The 26,094-nt window shown below is 40.4% G+C and overlaps 1 protein-coding gene across 7 annotated transcripts in view; it reads left to right on the forward strand.

Annotated features, from left to right (window-relative positions):
- The window catches only part of ARL15 (ARF like GTPase 15), a 301,461-nt gene that overhangs the window by 233,589 nt on the left and 41,778 nt on the right, over positions 1-26,094 (forward strand). Inside the window, exons 7-8 of one of the 7 annotated variants that reach the window (XR_012904917.1) lie at positions 606-763; positions 1,468-6,794. The exons of 5 other annotated variants lie outside the window; for them this stretch is intronic. Coding sequence is in view for 1 of the 2 variants with exons in the window: in XM_075932472.1 (XP_075788587.1) it covers positions 606-710 (105 nt within the window). In the remaining variant the exon portion in view is untranslated. Of the gene's footprint in view, positions 1-605; positions 6,795-26,094 lie in introns of those variants that run through there. One more of the 7 variants, XM_075932472.1, reaches the window with a different exon arrangement.

Consider the following 26,094-nt stretch of genomic DNA (forward strand, 5'->3'; position numbering starts at 1 on the left):
CACAAAAAGTCTGAAGACTGCTTAGGGTACAGGGAGGGGTTAACTAGGAGATGTGAGCAGGGAGGGGGTAAGTGGGACTATGTGCAGACAGGGTGGCTAGGGCCTATGTGTAGTCAGAGGAGTATCTCAGTGTGCAGGCAGGAGATAGCTAGGGGCTATGTGCACGGAATGGAGTAGGTAGGCAAAGTATGCAGGTAGGGCATAGCTCAGGTGTTGGACAGAGGTATTAGGGGCTGTATGCCGAGAATACTACCCTGTTCCCAGAGCGAGCTGCCAGTCACAGAGCCCAGTCTCCCCACCCGGGTGGCTCTTATTGGTTGCCTCTGTGGAAGCAAAGGGGGGTAGCAGCTGAGGAGCAGCTTCATCCTGGGGCCTCAGTAGAAAAGGAAGGAACACTGCTCTTACCGCCTCTTGTGGCACCAACCAGAGCAGCAGCTGCTCCTTACTTCCCAGCCCTGGCTTTTCACCTGCCCGGGAGTGGGGAGAGAAGATGGGGAAGGAGAAGTGTGGAGTTGTTGCCGTGCTCTTGTTCTGCAGTTTGAGGGAGGGCGAATGCTCTCCATATCCCCAACTTTTCCAATGGGATTATGGCTTGTGCCCCACAGGAAGCACTAGGGCTTGCACCTGCCAGCTTCAGCCCCATGCGGTACAGAAGAGTGTCGGGAATCAAGGGCAGGGTTTCAGATGCAGAGCCCCCATGGCCTCTTTAACGGGGCCTGTGGACCCCTGGTTGAGTACTGCTGCTCTCCTGCTGCTCCGTGAGGTAAGACATTGTTAGATGTGTGAATATGGATACATAGAATAAATTCGCTAAAATGGTGTAAGGAATCAGACACCTATATAAATACAAGATTTCTGATCATTATTGGGATCATCCTCTGATTAAAAACCTTTTCTTAAAGGAACATTATCAATATTAAAATGATAGATACTTTTCAGAATACTTTCACAAGGCTTTCAGTGACTCCGTGATGGGGCATTTGCCCTTTACTGGTCCTTTAAGAGTTAAAACGCAGCCCTAGGAGAGGGCTAGAGGCTTGGAGTCAGCAGCTGTGGCAAATATTAGCCAATTAGAGCCCAGCTGGGGCTGTATAAATAAATAAGGGCTCCTGGAGGGGTGGAGACTGAGACTTACTCTTGCTCCAGCTGTGAAACAGGAGGGCCCTGGCTGCCAGAGAAGCTAGAGTCTTCCTGACTTAGAGCAGGGCTGGGGAAAGGCAAGCAAAGCTGGGAAAGCTCTGGCCAGGCAAGCTCCCAGGCTGCAGGCCCTGAAGCAAGGTTTAGGGTACCAGGGCTGCATGAAGGCAGAAGGCAGGAAGTCCACGCCTCCTTAGGGTTGCCAGATGGTTTCAACAAAAATACCGGACACACTTGACATTACATCACAATCTACATTACATCTTATTTTAAAAATACTGGACATTTCTATTTTCTCATTTCTATTTTCTCTATTTGTTTCCCAAACAGAAAGCTCAAATACTGGACTATCTGGTTCAAAACCAGACACCTGGCAACCCTGCATCTCCTTGCCAATCATGAGCGGTCATTTCAGGTTGCACATTGTCCCAGAAGCAGGGGCTAGATTGGAGGTGGGCAATAAAAAGATCAGGAGCCCACTGGGTTAATCCCTGGCAGGCCACCACTGCTATGTTTATCTGCGCCTCCACTGGTATCAGAGGACCAGATCTCTGGTTGGCCACTAATTGCCATTTGTGGCCAATGTGAGTGGCAGGAAGTATCGCGGACCGGGGTGCTGCTTCCCGCCACTCACATTGGCCCATAAATGGCAATTTGTGGCCAACAAGAGCTGAGATCTTCCAATACCTGTGGAGGCACAGGTAAACATGGTGGTTGGGGCCTGCCAGGGACTTACCTTGTGGACCGGATCTGGTCCACAGACTAGATCTGGGCCACAGGCTAGAATTTGCCCACCCCTGTGCTAGATGAAGACTGGCGGTAGGGTCACTGAGGCAAGGTGGACATAAGGAGTGGGGGCTCCCTAAGGGGAAGAACTCCAGATATGGGGGCCCTGTGGCAGGGCAGTACCCAGAAGGAAAGACACCACAGTCTAGGAGGGACCTAGGTCCACAGAGAGGACGAGGGGAAAAGGTAACATCAGCCAGAAGGGGGTACTCCAGAGCTGAAGAGCTAATTCCCAGAGTGACCAGCAGGAGGCACAATGGCGGTAAGTCCTGCCCTATTACACTCCCTCTGATTATTAAATTTGAAATATAAATTTAGTTTTCTTTTCTATCTATCTATCTATCTATCTATCTATCTATCTATCTATCTATCTATCTATCTATCTATCTATCTAATTTGTTTACATAACTGCATTTCAGTAAAACTGGACTTCAAAATAGATCTGTCAGTTTCACCTTCTGGTTAATCTGCATTAGTATAATCAGTGCTTCAGTGTTGGGAGATATTGCAAGGAAGAGTTACATTCAGACCAAATTATTTCATCAAACTTTTTATCACCACTTTTAAAAAAACATTACTGTTAATAGTGTATTCTGGAGCTAAATTTCCTGGTGTGTCTGAAAAATCTTGACACTCTTATTCATGTTACTCTAAGAATTCCTGCATTTGGGATACTAATCTGTTAATATATAACTAAATATATAAGTTCTGTGCATTGTATATTGCTGTTTGGTTATAAATATATAAGAATGGCCATACTGGGTCAGACCAAAGGTCCATCTAGCCCAATATCCTGTCTGCTGACAGTGGCAAATACAGATGCCCTAGAGGGAGGGATCACAACAGGTAATCCTCATGTGATCCCTCCCCTTCACCCACTTCCAGAGAAACAGGGGCTAGGGACACCATTCTTACCCTTCCTGGCTAATAGCCATCAATGGACCTAACCTCCATGAATCTATCTAGCTCTTTTTTGAACCCTGTTAAAGTTCTAGCCTTCCCTGCATCCTCTGGCAAGGAGTTCCACAAGTTGACTGTGCGCTGAGTGAAGAAAAGCTTCCTTTTGTTTGTTTTAAACCTGCTGCCTATTAATTTCATTTGGTGAGCACTAGTTCTTTTATTGTGGGAATAAGTAAATAACTTTTCCTTATTAACTTTTTCCATACCAGTCATGATTTTAAAGACCTCTATCATATTCCCCCTTAGTCTCCTCTTTTCTAAGATGAAAAGTCCAGGTCTTTTTAATCTCTCTTCATATGGGACCAGTTCCAAATCCCCTAATCATTTTTGTTGCCCTTTTCTGAACCTATTAAGTAAATTTATGTAATCTCCCTCCCTTTCCCCCTTTAGAATAGCTATCAGTGTGTTTGAGCAAATACTATTTACTTAGTATTTTTAAATAGCATTTTAAACCATTAGACTAGACAGTTAAGGGAGAACTGAGCCCATTCAGCCTGTCCTCTATACGATCTTTAATAAGGCAACTTGTCTTTATGCCCTCATTCAAATTTTTCCCAAAGATAGTGTCAGATTTCCATCTTCATCAGACTATTTCTCTTCTAATCTTTTTTGTAGTGCTGATGATTCTTATTGGTCCTATAGATTAAATAAACTGGGTGTGAAATAGGCATTGAGTTATTACTTGGACAGGGCTAAGCCTTCCCATAAATCTTTCCAACTGCTTGTAGGATTTGTGGAGAAATTCAAGAGGGAATCAGTCTGGATATAAATTATACCCAAGTGGATAACCTGGGTGTATTTAGGCTTCTTATATAGGTAAAAAATTATTGTAGCACAGCACATTTAACGAGAGCTATGGCAGCTTTAGTGACTTGCATTGCTATGTAATAGCTGAGCTATGTAAAGGAGCTATGTGGCACTCGCTCTTCGCTCACATTATTCTTCCACTGTCCTAGCTCACTCATTCCAAGAGTGCAGTCCTCCAGTAACTCCATTTAAATACCAGGTCCATTAGTATTGCTAGTCGGTCTCTCAGGGTGAGGGTCCGCAGAGATCTATTTATAAAGAAGAAAAGATTATCTACTAGTAACTACAATATATTGCAGCTGTAAGTCTACACTCCCCCTCCATCTTAACAATTCTTTGGAGTATAATTCTGTGCAGGCAGAGAAGAATGAGGGCCTCTTATGGCATAAGATCAAAGTGACTCAAGCCCAAGTACATCCCCAATGGTACGGTACTCTAAAAATTGTTATGAGACTTACACCGTGCACATCTTAGTCTGTGACTGCAAAGAGGCTAAATATATTTGGTGGTTAGTCATATTTTCCCTATACTTACACAAAGCAACATAACTGCAGTTTAACTGAGTCAAACTTCAGTGTGTTAAAATGGGCACTGCAATTCTTACTGTGATTTTTTTTTCAGAAATAGGATGCAAATAAAAATTAAAAAAAACTGGATGGATGAAGACTTCTTTAGTTAAGATTTTTTTAGTTTTGGAGAACATGTTCTAATGTGGACAAAACTCCAACTATGACTGAATTAGTTCCTGAATGATATTAAATACCACTCATGAGACAATTCTGGACTGGATCTAAAAAGGGCGGAAAGTGTACCCAAACATGCATATCACACTATCATACAATGTCCATCAGAGTGCTCAGGATATTTCTTAACTGTTCATCCTCTCTTTCTCTCTCTATCTCATGCCTGTATTCAGAAATAGATATCAGCCTGTTTTATTTATTTTAATTTATTTTTAATTATACTTTTAAATCTTTGATTTTTAAAAATGGAAATTTTTGGTTTGTTAGTTTTGGTGTTCGATTTCACTTCATCAAAGTGATTAATGCTGAATTTGAGGTTAGTTGAGTTAAGGAAATTGTTGTAGGAACTATTTGTTTAGACTTAGCAGATGATCAAGAGAGGTCTCCTAGTGATCTGCATTTAAATTGTATCATTTTACCATTATCATTTTCTTGGGTGACTGGAGCGAAGGGTGTGTGTGTGTGTGTGTGTGTGTGTGTGTGTGAGAGAGAGAGTGAGTGAGAGACAAACACACACAGGCTACGTCTAGACTGCAAGCCTCTTTTGAAAGAGGCTTTTTCGAAGGTACTTTCGAAAAAGCCTCTTTCGAAAAAGAGCGTCTAGACTGCAACCAGTATGTTTGAAAAAGCAAGCCGCTTTTTCAAAGAGAGCACCCAGGCAGTCTGGATGTTCTCTTCCGAAAAAGCACAGTTTGCATGACATAGTGCCTTTTTTCAAAAGAGCACTTTCGAAAAAAGGCGTTATTCTTCATGAAATGAGGAGTACCGCTGTTGAAAGAAAAGTCATGTTCTTTCGATTTAATTTTGAAAGAACGTGGCTGTGGTCTAGACGCAGATGACGTTTTTTCGAAAAAAGCCTACTTTTTTCGAAAAAACTCTGCACTCTAAATACAGCCACAGAGACAGACAGACAGAGAGGAAATATATTAAATCTTGTCCTTTTGAAGAGTCCATTGGTGAATTGTAATTCTCTTTTCCTCTTATGTTATGTCTTGTGGCCCATAGCTAGATCTGATGTCTCAGACCATGGAAAACAAGGTTCCTAAAAATTCAATGTCTATGACTGTAGCTTGCTCTAATACATTAATCTGTATTTTCATATAAGCTAGTGCATTTTAAAAAAATCTGATCTGAAGGACCATTTTTAAACAGCAGCATAGAAATTCTCAAGAAAAATGTAAAAGCAGCTCTCGGATTAAAACTGAGAAATTCATTAACAAACACCCATAAATTAATAATTATGATCTCTCATCCTTGTTTACAATTTTCATTTCATAATGGCATTAACACTTGACAGTTTATTCCTAGGGATTACTGCATTTCTCAACTGGTTGATGTGAGCGTGCCTTTGGATTTTCATTTTCATAGCAGCTAAAGGATTTTCTGAGCTCCCACAAATTTGCTACCTGTCATATCTTATTATTTTTATTCATATTACTAGAAAGCAGACATATTTGATCATAAGGATTTAAACTCTTCATCTTAAAAGGTCAGCATCTGCTTCTGTAATTTTGAGATGTGAATAGCTAAAGGATATATACAAAATAGGTGTACTTTAATGGTTGTATCCAAATACATGTTCCTTTATTGATAATGAAGTGATTTTTAAATAGGTTTAGATCTTTGGATATGTCTTCAAGCATTCTGATTATGTACTTGGTACAGGGTTTTCCTTTAGAATTCAATTCTGTTTTATCTATTTGATTAGTAAATTTTTTTTTTTCCTGATGTGATTAAAATTTTTGCTGGTGTGATCAAACTTAGAACTTAAACTGATCGGTTTCAGAATGCAGTGTCATAGCTCAATAAATATAACGAATACGTTGGCCTTTATCGTAACTTGACTTGGTAAGTTTTTATGATTAAGTAAATGTTTTGTTTTCTTATAAATTCTTTGGACTGATCTGGATGTTCCTGGACACGTCTCTGCTGCATTTTGGCTTCCCGATTGGGGTCTAAACTGGTGTTTTGGCTCAGCTCAGTTGTGCCGCTTAAACTATGATGGCTGTCATCTTTGGACTAAAAATTCAAACAGAATTATTCCCTGAACATTTAGATGTGTTCATTGTTTAACCTTAAAGTTGTTACGTTTGCAAACAGTTCAAACAATTACTATGTTATAGGGTCTATCATGCTTACAGTGAAGTCAGTGCAAAAATTCTTTTTAGTTTCTGTGGGAGCAGAATGAGGCTCTTTAAGACTTTCCTATGCATCACTTCTTTTTCATTGGTACCACTAGTGTGTCTCCACTGGCACTAAAAATAGTATGAAATTCTGAGTAGCAAATGTCTAGAGAAGGATGGTAAAGTAATATCTTTTATTGGACAAACTTCTGTTGGTGAGAGAGGCAAGCCTTTAAAATACAGAGCTCTTCCTCAGGACTGGAAGAGCTCTCTGTACCTTAGAAGCTTATTTCTCTCACCAAAACTCCAGTCATCTGAAGAAGTGGGCTGTGCCCACGAAAGCTCATGATACCATCTGCTTGTTTTGTTAGTCTATAAAGTGCTACCAGACTATTTGTTGTTTTTTAAGTTTATCCTGTACAGACAAACTTGGCTACCCCTTGAAGCAAAATAAGTTTGTTCATAAAAAATATTGCTTCACCCCCATTCTTTCTCAAATATCTTAGAACAAAAATGACTACAACACTGCATAGACATCCTCTAAGCAGGGTTAGCCATCATAGTAGCTAAACCGTAGCCATTGCTAGGAGTTTCTCCATACCATAACTGTTGGAATATAGGCCCACATTCGACCCAATAAACTATGGTTTTAAACTGAGTTTGCATCTTAACATGAGTGATAGGCCTAAAGCATATGGCCAGAAAAATGAGATCACTAAAAAGAGCCACTTGTGTTAAAATTGTAATTATCATGGAAATACCAGATTTATCTTATTTAAGGTTTGAGCTGTGCAATGGAAATAAAGCATGATTAATTGGGCATCAGGTGCCATAAATTGGCTAGAAATGTTTACTCCAGAAATTAGTAAGAAATGAGGCAAATTAAGATGATAAAACATTGAGGGGAGCGGAGTGCAGCCCTAAACTGTTTACAGTGATGACATCACTTTGTTTGTTTATAAAAAAAAGTAATGTTTTTTCAGGGCTTCTTTGTCAGAGCTTTTCCTTATTTCTTTGGAGTCTTGCCATGATGGGAAAGTCTAGTTCTGAGTATTCAGCTAATACTTAGAACTGTATTTGTTAATAGGGTATGGAATATAGACATATGTTTTTTATATTTGTATATAGAATGTAACCAATGCCAAGTGGCCTTTGGACTATTAAAGGAATGCTTGTCTGGAATGCTGTGTCATGGTAAACCTTAATAAACTTACTACAGGCTGGACCTGCCTGGTCCAGCAACCTTGGGTTGAGGGATTTTGCCGGACCAGGGAAGGTCCCCTGCTGCCGGGCTCTGAGCCGGCTACTCATCTCTACTGAGTTGGTCCCACTGCTGGTTCCATTAGGGATTCCTGGCACCCTGCAGCTGGTGCGGCTGGGACTCTCCAGGGCCAGGGCTCTCTAGCCGCCACAGCCCTGCTGGGGATCCCTGGTGATTTGAATAGTTATTATTTATACACAACTTAAATTATTACATGTAGATTATGCTACTTGCACATATTAAAGTTATTTTTCAGTAACACTTAGAATGTTTTTCTCCTAAAGCAGTAATTCTGTATTACTTAAAACAAAGGAGGGAGAAGTAATTTTTTTAAAAACAGGACAGTAACTAGAACTAACCTTAAAATTCAACTTGGGCTAGTAAACCAAGGAAACTTGTCGTATGTACTCAGTGCTCGGTATTGTTTGTCATATCACAAATATTAGTGTACATAATCCAGATCTTTGTCTGGGTATATAACAATTACCCTAGCATGCCAGCCAACATAATCTCATTTTATACTTTCATGAACAAACCCGGTAACTCCACAATTTCCATGTTTGTAAAATACTTTAAAATTATGGAGATTGAGTGTATGTGTCTGTCTGTCTGTCTGTCTGTCTGTCTGTCTGTCTATACCTAGAGAGATAGCATACAACTATTTGGTACTGACTTTGGATATCCATTGATTCCAAAGGCTGATTCTCTTTTATGAAATAGTGCCACTTCCAATATATAGTATATGAGGCATTCCTCTTATCTGATTGCAAGTGACTTGGTAAAATTGTTAACCAATAAGCACTATACTATATGTTGAAATTTATTTCTATTTTGTCATAAAGAATTGAAATTGGGATTTGTATGAACAGTGTGAAGGAAAGGATCATATTCTTAATACTAGAAAGCTTATCCCTATTTTTTAAAATTAATTTCTGAAAGCATTTGGACAGTTATTTAAAAACAAAAAACCTATGTAGATAATTTCCATGGTTAGAACTTTAGGATCTATTGTTGACTGTATTGGAAAACTGGTTAAATACTATCATTTTCCAGATAATGTTTTTAACTTCTTGGCAAGTGTTCGTTGTTTCAAACCCCCCAGGATAATTCACAGCTCCACAAAAACATGAGTCTAATACATTACAAATTTCCCTAGGAATATCAACATCTTTTCCAGCTGTTTGGATAGTCTGTCTAAAACCTGAACAGAGTTCTCATCTCCCAGTATTGTTTTGGGCTTTTATACTTTGGTTTGTTCAATGTTACAATTTGTAAACCGAGCCAATAGTCTGAATCTCTTTGGTTTTCTTTGCGATACTTAACTCTTACTGCAGACAATAGAATGATCTATTATCCAAAGATTACACTGTTTTCAACTATTTCTCTCCACTAGCACAAAATTTTGTACCAGTGTCAACAAAAATCTTTTTAAGTCATCTCCAGGGAGTTTCAAATACTATTTGTGGAATAAAACATTCCTCAGCTATAATCTCAGATATGCTTATCTGAAACCAATGTCTGCTTATGTGCTAGGGGCCACGTACGAATATTGATAAACTATTTTCAATATAGTTTTGGCAACTAGCAAGGTTATAATTCATGAAAAAAGAATGTATTTGTGATCATTCCAAATGCTTCCTTGTCTATTTTATCTGGCATGTACACAGAAACCTAGTTGTAACAGCTTTAAAGATTGGCAAACTATCCAGTAAGCAGCCTTAGGTGGGAATTGGGCCTCTAAAGTTTTCCATCTCAATTAGCAAAAAATAAACTCATTCCCTAGCCTAGCTACATAAAATTATTTACTTTCTTATAACCTTTAATAAACTTTCATTATGTCAAAAACTAAATTCAGAATTGGATCAGATAGTGGCCGTGAACAATTATCGTAAACCAGTCTTGTTTTATTGGGTAAGGAAATATAGTGTAAGAGGTTATAATCATTGTAGGTGCCAAGCTACACAATACTTTATTTTAAAAGTTGTACATTAAATATGATAATATAAATAATAATATTAATTAAAACCTTTCACTTTATTAATTCCCCATTCCATCCTTTGCCTCCCAAATGGGATGTTAATTATATGTTTTTATGCTCAGTGTAGAAAGCTTATCATGGTGTTTTCTTAAAGATTATAAGTTGTTCACTTTCCTCTGTATTGTTGACGTTTATTATTAATGAAAATGGTGACTACGGGTCTCTGTTTTTGGAAGAGCCACAGAACAGTTCATAGCTGTGGAGGAGTGGATTGATTTTAACCATCACCAATTTTAATTATGATGTAAATAAACAAGCGGGACACCTTGATTTCAGTCATTGATTTGAAGCTGTTTTATTTTGACTTTTTATTTTCCTAACAAGAGGTTTATTTTCATTGGTTGGTAATGTTAAAACACGTTGATTTACCACTAAATGTAGATGTTACCCTAAATGTTGGTGATTTATTTTTGCTAGTCAGTATATACAATATCAATACACATTTATTTAAGCAATGATATAGCTTAGCTTACACATTCAGAGTCTTAATTTGTATGCATTTATTATGTTAGAAAATGGTAAACTATGCATTATTTACTAAATAGTTAATATTTGTGTGTGTGTACAAAGCCATTTGGATGGATATTCACATGCAAATAAAATGCAAAATCAACATTTTTAAAATATCCATTAAATAAAACTACCTAAAATGTCCTGGATTCTTGAGGGGGAAAAAAATACCAAAAATGTTTTTAATTTAAAGCTAATCTATTTACTAAACAAAAACAGTATTATCTATAGTAACTGAATTGAACTGATTGTTGCTTGCTACCATGTCCTTCAAAATTTTAGAGCTTTAGCTGAATGTTGACTTAAGGTACGCAATTCTATGTAAAAAAATGTAGCTGTAGTTGATATGTCTTAAGCTGAGCTTTGGCACCGTCCTCACAGAAGGAAGTCAATGGGAGAAATATTCCCATCGACTTCCCTCACTCCTCATGAGGTGTAGGAGTTCAAGCATCAACGTGAATGCCCTCAGCATTTGATTTAGTGGGTCTTTACTATATCCTCTAAATCGAATGCCAAAAGATCGACCACTGCAGCATCAAACTTCTCTGTAGTCTGGATGTGGCTTTAGTTTCTCTATTTGTAAAAGGATCATCCTATCTCTGTAGTATCTCTCAGAGGTATTGAGCTAATAAGTTAACTAAGGACCATGAAGTGTGGTGTAAGTACAATAACTTTGGTGTTTACTGGCTGGATTTCTAGTGGTTACTGTCCTTTGTTTATTTTTAGGAACCTTCTAAATGTTGGCATCTATATGCTAACTTTACCACAGGCAGCTTTTCCCTTCCTGCAGATTTTCCCTTCCATTCCTGTTTTATATAAAACACTTCTGTGAAATCTGGGTGTACACTGAAGAATCAGCTTGCTGACAACCCCTAAAATCCTTATGCTCACAGCTGGCCTAGTGATATGATCACATTGGACAGGTGTTGAATGTTGGAATATTTTTGTGGTGAGTGGATGGGAGGTGGGTGTGCAAAGCAATAATTTCAGAGGCCCAAAGAAAAGATAAGACCAGCTGTGTCTGGTTCGCCAAGATGTAAAAACTTAACACAATAAAAAGTGGTAAGCTCAATCAGCATCTGTTCTTTCTCTTTCTTGAAGCTATATGCAAACATTCCAACACCTGCTATTTAAGTATATTTAAATTATTGAATATTGGTTTCTAAAATGTAATAGCTAATGAGTTTTTCATGCATTGAAAACATTGGACCTCCTTGCTGATCTGGAGACCCTAAATTGTGCCGGTGAAACTACTGTGAATTTAGAAAATGTAACGAAGTTTTTATTTGGTGGCATTCATGTGAGGGTTAAGATTTTACTACTGTTTATAGTAGTCATTAAACATATTTTTGCCTTGAAAGAAGTGCAAAAGTCTATAGGCTAAAAATCCTTCAGTGGGTGTGTAGGGAAATATTTGCTTACGGTCACAATAGTGATCTGCTTGGAAGAAGACAAGTACTTATTTACTCAAAATTTGAACGGGAAAGAATTGCTATGCTAAATGTTTTATATAGTAGGCTTATGCTGGCCTCTCTTATATTTGGAACTGCAAACTCTAATAGGTTTACATATCATGAAAACTAGACTTTTAGATGGTGAATATAACGGATTTACCTGGTCATAGGTTTATAAATATAAATGTTTCTCTTTTTAAAGACTTCATTTCATTCCTAGCAGCTGCCATTTTCACATTTCTATTTTTTTTTTAATTTATCTTTCTAAAATAGACATGGAAAGAAAAACTAGCTGCTCAGAACACTTCATTAACAGGAAAGTAGTTGAAGTTCTGCCATAGGTACTTATGGGAAACTATACAATTCTATTTGGCCTGTTAAGATTTCCTTGGGAATTCAAATCTTTGAATAACTAATAGTGCTTTTCTAAATATGCTATTGTAGACAAACCATGCTTATTATGTAAATATATAGTTACTAAAGACACCAGGACATATGTAAGTATTTAATAAATCTAGAGTATCTATAAATTGAACTCACTTTATCATGAAATATTACTGAAGTCATTTTCAGTACTCTGTATCATAATTTATGTTCAAGCCAACAGTCTATAATTTAACTAACTGAATCTTTGACCTTTATAAAACCTTTGTCTTGGGTATACAGTTGTAAGCCAAGTATCTCTTAATGCAAACAACTTGGTTTTAAAAATCTGCTGATAATTTTTCCCTTGCATTTACTTATTTGAACCATATATATTCAACAGTAATGCTGACTGAGCACTATTCAAGATTTTAACAAAAGTTAACATTTTAAACATCAGTAGATTTCATGGGAAATGTCTTACAAGAAAACAGGATATTCATATTTGTTTCCACAGTGTGTTCTGACAGTTTTGTGGAGCAATAATCTTTAAACACAGATGAATGACAGTAGAAAAGTATCTCAAGTTATTTGGGGACAGATGAAACTGCCTGCCTGCCTGCCTTAAAGGGAATCTACGTGCTCACCTCTCACCACTCCTTCCCCCCCCAAAAAAACCACTTTTCATCCTTTTAACCATCTACTTTTTCATTCTCTTTTTTTCTGTCAGTGTATTCTAATACATGCTCACATTTCTTAGATTATAGCACAGTCTTAGATAAGTGGAAACTACTTCTGTTGGAGAATGATTACAAATTTTTATTTCCAAACTATTACTAATGGAAGCTCTTTATAATAGAGACCATATTACCCTTTCTGTACATTGCAGAGCAAATGATTACATCTCAATATTTGTAAGACAGTCAGGAGCTGTGAAAGATTCCCATCCTCCCACACACATAATTCTGCTTCATTCCTGAGCTGCTGTCCTAGGTATCTCGTGAAGAAAATCTTTTAAGCATGCTTCTACCCTGCCCTTTAAAGCATCATTGTATTTCATTTTCTTTTCCCCTTTGAAACTCCATCAACCTAATGCACAGCTACTATGGTTGGAGAAACTCATTACACTATTCTCTTCTCAAATTCACCATCCCGACAATTCTCCCCTATTTTTTAATTATACCAGGGAAAGATGTGTTTTGTAACGCCTCTCGTATCAATCGGGGTCAGTGGTAAACATCTGTCTTTTAGGAATTAAAATTAAGGTCTTACACGTGGTGCTATGCCACTTTCAGAAGAGATGACAATATTGGTCTCAACCCAAAACTGGGCAAGGGTTGTACCCTTCTAAATATGTAACATTAGAGGATTTATCTGGCATTGCTCAGGTCCTTAACTGAAATAATTTTGTACGGTTGGGGATGAAGGGTTCAGTGTGTCAGCTGCCTCAGACAGAGGACAACCCCAGTCCCCCCTCTCTGCTGAAGGCTGGGTCTAGATGTGAAGAGCCTATCCATGACTGTTGCAGGAGGCAGAGCCGGGTGAGGGGTGTATGTCCCCCCACCTGTGACACAAAACAGACAGAGACAAACTCTCTCTTAAATACAGAGTAGATAGCTGTCATTTTCTCCACGATCGGAGACGATCCCCAGCAGACCAGAGGCACCGGGAGCAAAGCCGCAGCGGCGGCGGGGTCCCGCGCCTCTGAGGCTTTGCCACAGCAAAGCGTCAGAGGCGCGGACCCCACTGCCTCCCCGGCTTTGCTCCGGGTGTCCCAGGTCTGCTGGGGACCGTCTCCAGCAGACCAGGAACACGGGGAGCAAAGCCGCAGCGGGGAGCAAAGCCGTGTCCCTGGTCTGCTGGAGGGGGGCCCAGATAGTGCGCCTCCCCCCCCCAGCAAACCAGGCTTTTGTTGTGGACCCTGGGGTAGAGCAGCTGGGGTGCTGCCAGGTTGGTCCTGCAGGGACCTACCTGGCAGCCCAGCTGTTCTGTCCCAGGCTCGAGATTCATCCGCTGTTGAAACTGATCAGTGGCTGATTCCAGGAAGCTGGGGGCAGAGCAATTCTGCCTCCAGCTTCCTGTAGTCAGCCCCTGGTCAGTTTCAGCGCAGCAGCTGTATCTGGAGCTAGTTCCGACTTACATACAAATTCAACTTAAAAACAAACCTATAGTCCCTATTTTGTACGTAACCCGGGGACTGCCTGTACTCACAAACGCTAATCCTGTCTCTGCTGCTGACTTCTGCCATCTTGGGCCAATCTCATAATCTCTAGTATAGTTTCCCTTTCCCTCTAATAACACAGAGAATAATGAATATGTGTAAAGCACTATATAAGTGGTGTATGTTGCTTTTGATTTATTGACTTTGTCACAGTTGAGATTTTCTTAAAGATTAATCTCCTTTTGGCATTCTATTTTTCCTTCTGTAATGTGGGTTTTATACATTGTGGAAGGCTTCTCTTTTTAAAATAATTCTTGCATTACTTTGTATTGTTACAGTTCAGATTATTTGAATACTGGGCTCTGGGATGGCTTCTTTTTTCAGCTCCTTTTGCCATACCAGTGTGTAAATCTTTGCCTGGAGATCTGACTTCATTTGGGGATATTTTCTCCTTCTGACTGCAATATAGCCCTTCCCTCCGCCCCCAAATCTGAGAATTAAAGAAGGGTGAGGAACTTGTTGCTATTTTTTGGTCTTTTTAGTTAAAAATCCTTTTAATTTGCTTGCATTTAAAAATGTATTACATTTGATAGCTTACATCATAAATTTTGGTTTAGAAATGAAACAATTACAGTATGAGAATCAAATCATTGGCCTTTGTTTGAAATTCTGCTCAAATAGTAATATTTGACATTGGCCGAATAATTTTACGAATGTGAGTTGAAAGCTGAATAGAAAAATAGATGTGCTTTTATTCCCCTGGTGGCTTCTTACCACCTCCTTTCCTTATGGTCAGTTCCCTCGTTAGCCCATCATTGTTCTGGGGAAGGTGAGGAAAGTAAGGGTGGTAAAATGCTTGTAATTAAGTAACTGTATAATCCCTGAAAATGTCAGCGGTTACACTGTTCCATAATGGCTCCTGTCTGCTCCCTCTCCATATTGCTGTCTCTGTATCAGAGTGTGGTTGGGCAGCTCCCCAGGAGCCGGTGCACGTGGGGAGCTGGCTTTTAAGCCAGATCCTTGCACCTATCAGGAGCCTACGTGAAACCGTGAATGTTAACTGATGACCCTGGTGTACATGTTGACACTTTCACATCCCTAGAGGAAATTGCTCTTTAATCACTCCATTCGTTACTAACCATTTTTTATTTCACTTCTTCTTTGTGGCCAGTTCACCGGATGGCTTCTTGTTGTTGCATCCTCAGACAATGAAGTGTGGTCAATACTCTCCCAGGCAGATTTTCTACATCAGATTCCCTGACAACCTGGTAGTGAACACAGGCAAACTGCATATTTGAACTGTGCCTTAAGTTGACTTCATTAAGTTACTTCATTCTTCTTTTAGCATTTGTTTTATTATGCTTATTTTGCCATAGTCTGAGGTTTGCTTGAAAGAGGCACACCATCATAGAGACACATTGGTTATCTTAAACTTCTTTGTCAAAAATATGAGCAAATAATCAGCTAGTTTTTTAGACTTTCTAAAAACATTTTTTATTACTAAGGAAGAGAAAACCGATTGTTTTTAAAAGAAATATTTTTCCAAAGGGGTTCAGTTGCCTAAAATTCATATACAGTTATTAATGCAATGATATAGACTGAACATACAGGTAGTCCCCGGGTTACGTACAAGATAGGGACTATAGGTTTATTCTTAAGTTGAATTTGTATGTAAGTCGGAACTGGCTCCAGATTCAGCTGCTGCCACTGAAACTGACCAGGGGCTGACTACAGGAAGCCGGAGGCAGAGTTGCTCTGCCCCCAGCTTCCTGGAATCAGCCTGATCAGTTTCAACAGCTGTTGAATCTGGAGCCTGGGACAGAACAGCTGGGGCACTGCCCGGTATGTTCCCACAGGACCAACCCGGCAGCACCCCAGCTGCTCTACCCGAGGCGTCCCGCAACAAAAGCCTGGTCTGCTGGGGGGGGGAGGCGCACTAGCTGCGCCCCTCCCCACCCAGCAGACCAGGAAGACCCGAGCAAAGCCGGGCGGAAAAGCGGCAGAAAAGCGGCAGTCTGCAATTATGCAAATGAAGCACAGAATATTTAAATCCCCGCTTCGTTTGCAATTTTGGATATCTACATTTGCATTCCTCCTTCGAAGGAGGAATCAAGTGTAGACATATCCTGATTGAAACTGAGACCTGGGTGAGGACTAGCAGACCAACACTTTCTTGAAATAAGATTAAAATAATACTGTGATATTGGCAAAAGTAGCCATACATTTTAGGGAAAATAGCTAGAATATTTGGTGAAGGATTTTCCCTTTGGATTCGATTTGCCAACCAATTAAAATTCACAGTCCAAAAGTTTGGTTAGTCTCCCAGCTGCTCTTCGGTGATAAAGAAGCAGCAGTGGCCAAAGCAATGTTTATTCTGCAAAGAGGAATGTGGCCACTGTTTTCAAATGTAAACCTTGCTTCCAAGATTCATGCCTTTACCACCTTAGTCAGATAATTGCATTGTTCTCTCTATGGACCTACAATTGAAATGTATTAAAAAATTGAGGTTGTTGTAGAATGTGGCAGTCTGATTTTTAAATCAGATGTACCACCAGGATTTTGATTTCAGTGCTAGAAGGTTTGGGAATTACTTACCTATTTGAGATTTTTTTTTCTTCTCCCTCCTTAGCCCCACAGTACAACTAAAGCTATTATCAGAGGAGCTCAAGCTAAAACTGTCTTAATTTTAAAAAGTGGATGCTGCTGACTAGTTGTTCTCTCTTGCCTTTTACTCTTCTGATGACCCCCACTTCATTTTGTGAGATTTTCAAGTTCCTCTAACTCCAGTCTGGGCAAAATATGGCCCGGGAGCCGGATCCAGCCCACTAAGCCACTGGATCCACCTGTGGAACCACCCTACCACACAACCGCTAAGGTTTAAAGCACAGTCTGTGCTCTCAGCTCTGTAGGGAGGGAAAACTTTGTGTAATCTCCCCACCTCTAGCCCTATCCCCAGCCAATAAGAGCTGAGACCATTTGCCTGGAGGATGGGGGCAACGCAAGCTTCTTCCCCCTCCTGGAGCTGAGAGCCACATGGAGGGAATAGTCTGCAGTTTAAAGTGATCTGGGACTACAGCAGAAAGGGAGCCTAGCCTGCCTTTGGGGTGCTGCAGGGCTACTGGCCGGGAGCTACTTAGCTAAATGCCTCCCAGCCACAGCCTGCCTCTGGCATCCCAACCCCTCCTACACTCCTCCTTCCTCCTCCAGCACTCCCCCAACCCAGTTCATAACTCCCTCCCAGATCCTGTAACCCCTCTTAAACCCCTCCCTCTAGCCAGAATCCTCTCCTGCACCCAAACACCCTCCCAGACCCTGCACCCTATTCCCCTACCCCAGGTCACCACACAAACCCTCTACAGTCTGTACCCCTCTTTCCCCTTCTCCCAGGTTATAATTCCTTCCCAGACTTTGCCCCTCCTAGAGTCCCTCCCCCAGGCCAGAAGCCTCTCCTACACCCATACTCCCTTCTTTACCCTAAACCTGGGCTACTCAACTTTGGAAGCCCTGGGGGACACAATGATACTCACAGCACATGCCGAGGGCTGCAACTTAAGTGTGGTGTACATACATGCAAATATATGCAAATAGCTTCTTTCACACTAATGGGCATGAATACAAAGTACTTCCCACAATGCCCAGGCACTCCTGGAACCTCCTACCTGAGAGCTAGAAATGCCAACATCCTGTTCCTGATTGTTCCACTTGCGTCTTTCAGTGCTCACCTCTGTTGGGGATCATGTTCCCACTGGAGGCCATGTTGTGGAGCACAGAATCATAGAGCTGGAAGAGACCTCAGAAGGTCATCAAGTCCAGCCCCCTGCCCAAGGCAGGACCAATCCCAACTAAATCAACCCAGCCAGGGCTTTGTCAAGCCGAGACTTAAACACCTCTAGGGATGGAGATTCCACCAATTCTCTAGGTAACCCATTCCAGTGCTTCACCACCTTCCTAGTGAAATAGTTTTTCCTAATATCCAAACTAGACCTCCCCCACTGTAACTTGAGATCATTGCTCCTTGTTCTGCCATCCATCACTACTGTGAACAGCCTTTCTCCATCCTCTTTGGAACCTCCCATCAGGAAGTTGAAGGCTGCTAGCAAATTTTCCCCTCACTATTCTCTTCTGCAAACTAAATAAATCCAAATCCCTCAGTCACTCCTCATAGGTCATGCGCTCCAGCCCCCTAATCATTTTGGTCACCCTCCACTGGACCCTCTCCAATGCATCCAGATCCTTTCTATAATGGGAGGCCCAGAACTGGACACAGTATTCCAGATGTGGCCTCACCAGAGCAGAATAAAGGGGAATAATCACTTCTCTGGATCTGCTGGCAATGCTTCTCCTAATGCACCCCAGTATGTCATTGGCCTTCTTGGCTACAAGGGCACACTGTTGATTCATATCCAGCTTCTCATCCACTGTAATCCCCAGGTCCTTTTCCGCTCTACTGCTAATTAGCCATTCATTCCCCAGCCTGTAACAATGCTTGGGATTCTTCCACCCCAAGTGCAGAACTCTGCACTTGTCCTTGTTGAACCTCATCAGATTTCTTTTGGCCCAATCATCTAATCTGTCCAGGTTACTCTGGACCCTATCCCTGCCCTCCAGCATATCTACCTCTCCCCCTAGCTTAGTGTCATCTGCAAACTTGCTTAGGGTGCAATCCATCTCTTCATCCAGGTCATTAATAAAGATGTTGAACAAAACCGGTCCAAGAACTCATCCTTGGGGCACTCCGCTAGAAACTGACCACCAACCTGACATCCAGCCGTTGATCACTACCCGTTGGGCCCGGCAGTCTAGCCAGCTTTCTATCCATTTATCCAATCCAAACTCCCTTAACTTGCTGGAAAGAATATTATGGGAGACCGTATCAAAAGCTTTGCTAAAGTCAAGGTATATCACATCCACTGACTTTCCCATATCCACAGAGCCCCTTACCTCATCATAGAAGCTAATCAGATTTATCAGGTACGACTTGCCCTTTTTGAATCCATGTTGACTATTCCTGATCACTTTCCCCTCTTACAAGTGCTTCAAAATGGATTCCTTGAGGATACCCTCCATGATTTTTCCCGGGACTGAGGTAAGGCTGACTGGTCTGTAGTTCCCTGGATTGTCCTTCTTCCTTTTTTTTAAAGATCGGCACTACGTTTGCCTTTTTCCAATCATCCAGGATCTCTCCCGATCTCCACGAGTTGTCAAAGATAATGGCTGAAGGCTCTGCAATGACATTTGCCAACTCCCTCAGTACCCTCGGATGCATTAAATCCGGGCCCATGGATTTGTATATGGCTTGCTTTTCTAAATAGTTCCTAACTTATTCTTTCCCCATCAGGGGCTGTCCACCTCCTTCCCATGCTTCGTTGCCTAGTGCACTTGTTTGGAGCTGACCTTGTTCGTGAAGACAGAGGCAAAGAAAGCACTGAGTACTTCAGTTTTTCCCACATCATCTTTCACTAGGTTACCTCCCTCATCCAATAAGGGCCCCACACCCTCTCTGATCACCCTCTTATTGCTAACATGCCTGTAGAAGCCTTTCTTGTTACCCTTCACATCTCTTGCCAGCTGCAATTCCAATTGCACTTTCGCCTTCCTTATAACTCTCCTGCATGTTCCCAGTGGAGGCCATGTCAAAGTATTCCATCTGTGGGCCGCATGTTGAGCCTCATATAAACCCAAACCGAACTGCAGGCTGCAAACGAATGGCCCGTGGGCCACATGCAGCCCGCAGGCCACGCGTTGAGTAGCCCTGTCGTAAACTCCAATCCCGATACCCAGGTCACAACCCCCTCCTTGATCCAAACTCTTTCTGAAACATCACACCATCTCCTGCACCCCAATCTCCTTACCCCATGTGCCCTTCTGCACCCAACCTCTATCCTAGACCCCGCATCGCCTACACCAAAAAGTATGGCCCTCGGCCACTTTCCAAAATCTTGGAGTGGCCCCCCCACCAAAAATTATTATCCACCGCTGCTCTAATTTAAGCAGTAGCGTTTGGCTGCACCATAATTTTTGTTTTTGTTAAATTGATAAAAGCATGAAGATTTCAGTACAGAATCTGTTTCTGTTTTGAACACTTTGTGAGCATATATCTATATATACACATAACTATAATGCTAGAATACTAGCTCTCAATCCTAGTTCTCAATCAACAAAAGTTGTCAGATGTGATAACGTGTTTTTAAATGTATATAATTAACTTCCAATGTTTTGCAAGCATCAAAGCGCTTAGTCTACCAGTGAGTACTAGATAATGAGAACATTTCCCGTTTCAAGGTTCAGCTAGTTTTGAGTTGTGTATGCAAAGGAGAATTAAAATATACTCTGATTAGCAAATATGTATCTTTTAAACTTTCCTTAAATAAAAAATGGCTCATTCTTTCAAGCCCTCTGGGCTCTGAGCAAAAATGGAAAATCTCAGTTGGAAAGGATAAATTTACAGAAAGCATGTGAAAATCAGCAATTGCTGTAAGAGTGCTTTTTTATTAAGTAAAACTTTTGCTAGCATGAAAAGTAGCCCATAGATAATTTTGAACAAAATGATCAAAGGAGTGGTGGTTGTGGCTATAAACCTTCTCAACTTATGATACAAATTGAAACTCTGGGATTGCAGGGGGAACATAATCATTGCTGCAACCTTTGAAATGGTGGTAGTTTGTTTTTCTTGTCCTGTTTCCACTCATCTAGCGGCATCCAGCATCACTTCTAGTCCCTGTAGATTTGCAGCTTAAGGGCTTGAGTTGACTTCACAATCTGTCCCCAAATGTACTATCAATTTGCTAGTGGTGATAAAATTGTAGATTTAGCAAACAAGATGCAATTTAACCACATTCAACCAAATGATTTGGATATTTAGGCCACCATACAGAAATACAAATTAATTATACTTGTTATGTAAAAGCTAGAGGCAATAAAGCAAAATAACTACAGGGTGTGGTTAAGTTTAAGTATAAAGAGATATAGACTTGTTTATAATGAGATTTAATTCATTGGCTGCTGATAGTCAAATAAAACTTTGCTTATTACTTTTATTCTTGGCAATAAATAAGTCTTTAAATGAACAACTTGTTACTACTTATATCCGTCATGAGCAGGTATCTAAGTGATACTCAGACGTTGCTTCTGGGTGTGAGTGGGAGGATGGAAAATAGCTCATTTCTTCAGGATGTGGAGAAAGGAATCCAAAAGAGATTTAAGGCTCTCATGTATGCCAACAACAATTTTATTATTGTTCAGTAACAGCGAAGTTAGTTAGAAAAATCAAGAATGCTTACCTCAAATAATTGTAGATGAAACCTGCCTCAGAGAGTAAGAAGTGTTTTAATTTTGAGTCTATACCATCTCCCCAACACATCAGATCCATCCAAGGAAAAAACAGGTTAAGACTCACTTTGGAGACCAGAAATGATTAGTACCATTCCTAGCTTAGCCAAAGAAAGTGTTACCGGAAAGTGCTCTCTCCCTAGGGCTGAATACACTGCCTTTGTAATGTTTCCTGTCTCCACTTCCAAGACAACTGGGCCTAAGGATTGAATTTGGTTCTCTTGTGCAGCAATGAAATATTAACCACAGGGCCATTTTTTTAGGGGTGTGTATTAGAGTAGCTAATTAACCTAAAGTTTCCAGCTCTGGAAAGCTTTAAGAAGCTCAGTCTATTAGCTTATCAAGGAGAATATGAAGAGGTGACTCAATCACAGTCTATAAGTAACAACACAGGGAGAGAATTTATAATAGAAGAGAAATCTCCAATCTAGCAGGCAAATGTATAATGAGATCGAAGAGCTAGAAGTTGGAGTTCTGTAAATTCAAACTTGAAATAAGGAGCAAACTGTTAATGAGAGTGACTAGAATAGCCATTTAATTCATTTACCTTGGAAATGGTGGATTCTCCATCACTTGAAGTCTTTAAATCAAGATTGCATGTCTTTTTAAAAGATAAGTTCTAGAACTAGACCATCTGGAAGGTACTAAGCTTGATACCAGAGTTCTGGGTGAAGTTCCATGGCATGTATTGAACAGGAGGTCAGATGGTAATCATCCTGTCTCGCCTTAAATCTATTCCCTCCCCCTCCCCCCCCCCCAAGAACAGATTTTGAGGCCAAGTCTAGTTAATGCAGTAAATGGGCAATTGGCCATAACTTGGTTGTGTTGTAGAATACACAGGATTTATGTAACTTTGTTATATATTTACATGTTTATATGTTTATATGTTTCTCTATATTACTTATTAAAAATAGCCCTTCTCAAATATAAAGCTTTGTATGGAAAGAGATAATGGATTCACATGTGAGAAATTCATTTCCATATAATTGTGTCCCAGTGTTTCTACCCCTGAAGCATTACAAATTTTTAAATTGAAATTTAGGTGGTAAATCTTCCTTTAGACAGATGTACACTCTGCTGTGGGCATCGTTACTGAAACAGTTTTACTTTGAAGCACAGAAAGAACACTTAATTTTTATTTACTATTATAAAAGAGACCCTTTGATTATAGGAAAAAGCTGACAAATATGAAAATATGACTGTGATTTGGGCAGAATTCCAGAAACTTTAGAGAGAATGATGCTTTTATCTTCAGATGGTCTTTGACTGCTGCATTTATTCCATTAATAGATCCAGTATGGGTAATGTCATACTTTGTGCATTTGCCTCTGTATCTGGCCTTTGTATAACTGGAAGGGGAAGGTATATTGATATGTAACTCTACTGGGAACTATGATGGAATAATATTCTGTTTCTTATTTCCCTGGAGTGCCTGAAATACTGTAGAAAAGTTCACTTCTTGATAAATGTACAAGCTCAGGCTTTTATTCTTCCTAATTATAATTTTAAATACACCAAAATAAGAATAAAATTGAACAATAGTCATTGGGAATTATATATGAATGCATTCTTTCAGCCTCTCATGAAGAGGGGATAAGTAAAGTATTTCTTTGTAGTTAATCAGAACTAGGAATTCTTAAAGGACATTTTGCAGGCATTTATACAGTAGAAACAAAGGTATTCAGCATGCAAAGTTTCATAGATACTGTGTTTCTTAAGACTCTGCTAGTTAGTCAAAACTATCCTTCCCTTTCTCTGCCAATGTGTAGTTTTGGCTATGAAGCACTTAGGCTTATGAAGCTAGCGTACTGTAGTTGATATTCATCTGCTTGCACTTCTTAGTTTCTACTGTGGAGAATGTCCATCTATATAAAAATGAACTCTGGATAAAATCAACATGACTAGCACTGTTTTAGTTAAGTTACAGGTGAGAAGAAAAGGACCCATTTCTGTTGAATAAAACTGTTTTATATTAGAGGCTTCAGTTAAGGAACTCCATCCATACACCCTAATTTATACACATTGAAGAATAAAGAACTAGATCTGGAATTTAGGTGTTTCTGTTTATGCCAGAATTTTGGAATGCCCTGGCTTCCAGATGTCACTATGAAAACATAGACTACCCAACCCCATATTCCCAAAACAAAGTTAAGTGAGATCATTTGTAACTGCATTTTCAAGGAACCTCATACTAATCTCAATGCAAAGATTATTAGCCACATGCTTTATGATGATTCAAAGGTTTCAAAAAGTATGGTGTTGCAACATGCCCCTATCTCTTTTCAGTACATGAAAATTTCGCTTTTTAGTTAAGGATTACAAAATGCCCTGTCTTTATCAGTATACACCACTTTCACCATATATTAAAAAGTTTATATTATCCACAAGTTCTGATGCTAAATATTTCTACAGAACTTTCTCTTTTTTCAGTTTTTATGAACAGTTTTCTGTCCCAGCTTTCCACCTCCCCTCTGATCTGGTAAGTAAAAGTAAATGTTATCCCTGTTTTACAAATAAAATAAACTGAAACTCCCATTGGCTTCACAAGACCCTGAGTTTAATGGTTAACCTAAGAAGATGAAGGCTCATCCACATCCTGACACAGTCAGTGGGATAGCCAGAATTAATCTCTGTAGCAATAGGCTGACTCATAAAGTGCTGAGTAGTGCATCACTTGAATGGAGCTGTAGATGATCAACACACCTGAAAAATCAGGGAATTATTTTCCTAGGGAACCATGCTGACTTTCAAAATTATATTTATAGTCAGAGAAGCAACTAGTTACCATATTTCTCCATAGCGTGACTAGGAAAAGCAACTATGAAAGACATTAAGTAAGAAGCTCTAACATATGCCACCTTGGTTTAAAAAAAAAAGTTTGAGACACATCATGGTGAAAAGCCAAAAGACATTGGAAAAAGTAGGGAACTTGTGATACTGTTTTGGACTCAAAAGAAAACTCGTCTTGCTCATTTTTAATCTGTACAATAATAGCATTTGTGTTTGGTGTGTGAAAAGTAAATATGTGAGTACACAAGAGTTATTATTCCAAAGCTGATATTTCCCTTAATTTATTAATTAACAAAAGGATTTACCCAGTGTTGCTCAAATACATTTTGTTTTTCTTCATTTAAGACATTGTTCTGGGTGGGGTTGGGGAAGAGGGGTTCAGTATGAAGGCTTCCCCAGGGAGAGAGAGGACTACCACAGCCCTCTTTCACCGCAGCAACTTGGGGCTAGATGAGAAGTACGTGTCCATGGCTGCTGCAGTGGCCACAGCCTGGGGGACGGATATCTGTCCCCATTGAGGAGGACAGTCACACAAACAGATACACTCTCTCAAATATATAAAAGCAGCGAGGAGTCCTGTGGCACCTTATATACTAACCGAAATGTTGGAGGATAAGCTTTCGTGGGCAAAGACCCGCTTCGTCAGATGCATGTAGTGGAAATTTCCAGAGGCAGGTATAAATATTCAGGCCAGAATCAGGCTAGAGATGACGAGGTAGATCCAATCAGGGAGGATGAGGTCCACATCTAGTAGCTGATCTGGAGTCCCTCTGGGCCATGTCAACACAATCAAGGATGGCTTTGCCACCGTGGACTTCCCCAACTGTGGCGTTCACATCCCCATTCTGGCCCCCGACCACTGGTCCTCACACTATATAAACAGGAAGGGGTATTTCTCAATGATGCTGCAGGCTCTGGTGGAGCACAAGGGATGCGTCACCAATGTCAATGTTGGATGGTTGTGGAAGGCACACAATGCCCACATCTTCCGGAACTCATGCCTGTTCCAAAAGATGCACGCCGGCACTTTTTTCCCTTACTGTACCATCAGGGATGTTGATATGACCAGCTACATCCTCATGATGCAGCCTACCCCTTGCTCCCCTGGCTGATGAAACCCTACGCAGGCAGCCTGGACCTCTCCAAGGAGAACTTAATACCAGGCTGTGCAGGTGCCGCGTGGTGAAGTGTGCTTTCAGGGAGTCACCTCACCCATCTGGGCCACAAGCACATCATCCTCTTCATTGTCGTGGCCTACTGTGCGTTCCACAGTCTCTGTGAGAGCAAGGGGGAGACTTTCCTGCCAGGGTGGGTGGCAGAGGTTGAATGGCTGGCCAGAGCTTACATACAGCCAGAAACCAGTGTCATTCGATGAGCACATCAAGGGGCTATACTCATCTGGGAGGCCTTGAGGGAGAGTTCCAGCCAAGGCCAGCTGTGAGACTCTCCCCTATGCCTCTTCACAAGGGGCTCCTGCATCCCCCCTCCCCTGTGTTCCTTTCCTCCCTTCCCTTCCCTTCCCCTTCCTTTCCCCCATCCCATTCAGAACAAATAAAAAAGCTGTTTTTATTTGGAAAAACAAGTGTGTTTTATTTGGGGGGTATAAAACAGTGGAGGGAAAGGGGAAAGGAG

This window comes from Pelodiscus sinensis, chromosome 6, assembly GCF_049634645.1.
Source record: "Pelodiscus sinensis isolate JC-2024 chromosome 6, ASM4963464v1, whole genome shotgun sequence".
Classification (NCBI taxonomy): domain Eukaryota; kingdom Metazoa; phylum Chordata; order Testudines; family Trionychidae; genus Pelodiscus; species Pelodiscus sinensis.